At 26.3% G+C, this 4,568-nt stretch overlaps 1 protein-coding gene across 1 annotated transcript; it reads left to right on the top strand.

Annotated features, from left to right (window-relative positions):
• The first annotated feature begins 471 nt into the window (after positions 1-471).
• Positions 472-3,620, top strand: LOC130824644 (protein OXIDATIVE STRESS 3-like). Its single transcript, XM_057689730.1, has 2 exons — positions 472-846; positions 3,001-3,620. Exons 1-2 carry the CDS (start codon positions 506-508, stop codon positions 3,305-3,307), a joined length of 648 nt encoding a protein of 215 aa, XP_057545713.1. The 5' UTR covers positions 472-505; the 3' UTR covers positions 3,308-3,620.
• The last annotated feature ends 948 nt before the right edge of the window (positions 3,621-4,568 follow it).

Genomic DNA, 4,568 nt, shown 5'->3' with positions numbered 1-4,568 from the left:
TTATAAGTATAAGTGAGCATTTTAAAATTATAAATAATTATTTTAAGGTTATAAATGGATTAATAAAAAAGAAATAAAAAATTATCACATAAAAACTATAAATAATCAAATTAAGACGATAGTGGCTCGTTTGGTTAATGATATTAAATGATGGTAACGTGAATGATTTGTAATGTAAAATTTTATCAAAAGAGTTTCATATCATTCCCATAATAATGAAACTTTGATAACAAATGTTTATAAATTTTTATTACTACTTAATACCACATCCCCAAATGGTGATGCACTGGAACGGAACTTATGAAAATATTGAGATGATTGAAGTTAGACAAACAAGGGTATCAAAGTAGCTAAAAGATTTTTCAACTAAAATTACTCTAATTTTCATTTCTATTATTACTGTTTATTACCACCTATCAAACATGACGTAAATGTATATTATAGTGGCCCAATAAAAATGTTGTGAGACTTCATCACTTAATATTTATAAATAAAAAGCATTTATATGTCACACGATATTTTATGCAAGAATGATATAAAAGAAATATCTGAAATGGGAAAAGAAGCAGAAGATAGGAGTACAAACATAAACACTTTTCAAATGTCTCCAACATCCCAGAAACTGATTGAAGGAAGTAATTATCAGAAAAATTGTTTAAAGATTATAACAGAGAAAGGTGTTAATATTGACATAACAGAGGAAAATTCAAGTAGTTCTATCACCAGTTTTTCATCTTCAGATTTAATGGAGGATGCAAATTCATCATCTACTACTTCTTCCGCTTCTTCATCTTCAAATGGACCTCTGTTTCAGTTGTCAGATCTTATGGATCAACTTCCCATCAAGTAAGTTTATTCTTTTCAATTTCACCTTTTTTTTTTTTAATTTGTCTATTATATATTAGTATTATATATTAGTATAAATACTTGTGCAATGTACGAATTTATGAGCATGAAATATATAAAAATATAACTTTAAAGAATTATGTAAGTATATATACCATCGTGATTAAATTTATCGAATATGTTACTTTTTTTAAAACAAAAATTAAATACTGATTTTTTTTTAAAAAATTATTTATTAAATGCATCAGATTTTAATTCAATTAAATATATTAAATTGTACCCATCAAAAAAAATATTAAATTATATGTTTTTTTTAATGATATTAAATTGTACGTTAGTTATATAGAATTGTTATAATTTTAAAAAGGTAAATATTATCATGTAATCAATTATATTTACTAAAATAATTATATTTGTCATGCCTATTTAGAAAATGACGCTTAAAATTTCCCAATATGTTTATAATATTGTATGATTATTTCGTCTATTTTTTTGAGTTTGCACTCATTAAAAAATTTAAGCATGATTTTACCACCGGGTCAAGTTTGGAGTTATTATTAAAATCATAATAAATTAGTATATTAAATTGGGTGAGATAGGAACTATTGATGTTAATGTTTGGTCCGCATAATCTTATTCTAGTATCTTGATTCGCCTTTTTACAACAATCCGCTAAACAAAATGCTCTCACAATGTTGCAAACCAATGGAAGGAATAGCTAATCAGCGAAGAAAATGGGAAATCTTAAAAAATGGGAGTATCATTGATTGGGTTTTGCCTAAATTAATAATACCTATCTATCTTTCTGCTATCCAAAAATAAAAAACAAATATTAACTAGTAAAGAAAAAAAGTGTAATCTTTAAAAAAAATAAATATAATACTACCTTCTATTCTATCTATTAGTCCCATTTATTTTTTTCACTATTTACTTATCATTCTTAATTTGTATTTTATTTTTAGTCTATAAGTTAAAACATAGTCATGTAAGATCTTATTTAATTTCTCTCAATACAAAAATTATTATTATTATCAATTTTTTATAATTTTTAATTAAGAATAATTAGAGATATTAAATGTTAAAATGTTATTTCGATAAGTGTGAATAGGAGGTAGTATTATTAATTGGGTTTTCTCTAAATTAATTCCCTACTTTTTGGACCCCTCAAAAAATTGATGAGAAAAGAAAGAGTTTACAAGACTACAACTTTATTACTTTTAAGGCTCGTTTGATTAATGGCATTCAATAGTGGTACTGTGGTAATGAGAATTATTTATATTGTAAAATTTCATTAAAAGTTTCATATCATTCTCATGGTAATAAAACTTTAATCATAAAAAAGTTTTTTTTAATAAATTTTCATTACCACCTAATACCACATTTCTTTATAGTAATGCATTGAAAGGAATTTTAGAAAGAAAATGAAATGATTGAAGTTGAAAACGTATCATCATGAAGGTAGTTAAAATATTTTTCAACTAAAATTAAACTAGTTTTTCATTCCCATTATCAACTTTATTACCATCTATTAAACGGATTGTTAGTATTTTACCTATGGTAGGATCAAATATTATCCAATATAATTGGGACAAATCAAGCAAACATATGGTAGGATAAAAAATCGTCCAAAAAATCTCCGTAGTTTTTGGGATAAATCAAGTAAACATATAATAGGATCAAATATCATCCAAGAAAATCTCTGTATTTTGGGATAAAAATATTGTCTAAAAATCTAGAAATATTTGGGAAAAATTAAATATGCATATAATAGGATCCTAAAAATCTCCAAATATTTGTGTATCATATCAATGTTTTATTTTAAATTCATTTTTTGGGTTTTGGAAGTGATATACTTCCTCAAGCTTTGATTTTTAATAGTTATTACACTTGTGTTTTATTATGCTAAATAATGCATGATTTTAATCTTTAATATCTTTAATTTCATATGATAAAAAATTCTAAAAAGTTAATATTATGAAAATATGCATCAAGAAGAATCAAACAAAATCCCAATTGACTATATTATATATTATACATGGAGAAATATATAATAATTAATATCATTTGATGAACAGTAATCACTGCAGAAATTATAGTTTAAAATCCAAAGGATGTAAGTTATTGAGGGAAGTTTAAATGTTTGGAATGGTGCAGGAGAGGACTTTCAAAGTACTACCAAGGGAAATCTCAGTCATTTACATCACTAACAAGTGTGGAAAGCTTAGAAGATCTACCAAAGAAAAAGAATCCTTACAATTACAACAAAAGGATAAAATTATGCAGGAGTTATTGTAGAGGTTTTGACACTAAGAAATTGTGCAGTCCAAAACCTGCCATTTCTAAAAACAATTCAAGGAATACTTCTTTTCCATCACTACCCAAAATTAGTTGTAGTAATAATCTCATCATCTCTTCTTGTAGACCTCCTCATTCTCTTCCTCCAGTACAAAAACATTTTTAATTTCTTTACTTTCTTATATTTATCAGGGGAACTTGCTCCAAAATTTTGTAGAATCTCGGCCAAAAATAAGGCTGCATCGCATCGTTTTGTTTGCGTTGTAAAGTTTTTCAAAAACAACAAATCAATATCTTTTACGTTGTAAAGGATAAAAAACCGCATTGTGGCCGTATTAGTGGAAATCTTATAATTTCGACTGATATTTAGGCGTTATACCGCATTATCATTTCCGTTACTGCAATTGCAACTTTTACCACGTTTCTACATGATCTGGTGTTCAGAAAACCTTGATTAAATACTGAGCAAATTCTTATTATCTTGTTGGTTCATGATTTTTGTTCAGATAAAAATTACTCTCTTCATTTCAATACTTTTGTCTTATTTCATTTGAACACGTTTGTCAAAATATATGTTGAAGTCTTAATATCTCTAACAGTGCATAACTAAAAATTATAAATATTTATAATCCTTGTATTGAGACGAATCAAACAATATCACACTTGACTATGTTATAATTTATAGATTAAAAATAAAATACAAATTAAAAGTGAACTGTGATTAGTGTCAAAAAACCAAATAGGACAAAATTGAAACGAAGGTAGTATTTTTCTGGCTTCTTTCAGAGGAAGAAAGAGCATTAACATGAATCATGTGAAGTTGAGGATAACCAATCTCAAAGATTGCAGTATAACATTATGGATAACAGACACTGTTTCGACAATTAATTCTTGTGGGGCATATAAATTATTGAGGTAGCTTCGCCTAGTTTCTCATCCTTTATTTCCTATGTGAAGCATAGGGCCCATTCACCTTTTGGGAAGAGGGTAGGAATGAAAGACAGGTAAAATTTACAGTTATGTATTGTATTTGTCTAAATTGAAGCGAATATGAATAAAAGTTTGGTATAGAGTAGATGGACACTAAGTGTAAAAAATTTTACCCACCATGGATGAATAGTAGTATATATATCACATCTTATGATTTTGCTACATTTACTTTTTTACGCTATTTTATGTATTAATTCAATTGTTGATATCTTCAACTATATATATTAAAGGATTAATTACCAACTACAACTTTGAAGTTTTGTCATTTTAGAATACACAGTTTTAAAGTTCTTTGTTTACAAACAACAACGTTTAAATTACCAAACACGATATCGATACAGCCACTTCACCAGATGTCCTATTAAATGACCGTTGACCAAGGTAAATAACCTTTGACTTTTAATTAAATTCATTAATCTAACCTATTTACCTAATTA

Source organism: Amaranthus tricolor, chromosome 9 (genome assembly GCF_026212465.1).
Source record: "Amaranthus tricolor cultivar Red isolate AtriRed21 chromosome 9, ASM2621246v1, whole genome shotgun sequence".
Taxonomy (NCBI): domain Eukaryota; kingdom Viridiplantae; phylum Streptophyta; class Magnoliopsida; order Caryophyllales; family Amaranthaceae; genus Amaranthus; species Amaranthus tricolor.
The sequence above is the reverse complement of the archived record's forward strand: the minus strand, read 5'-3'. Positions and strand labels throughout refer to the sequence as shown.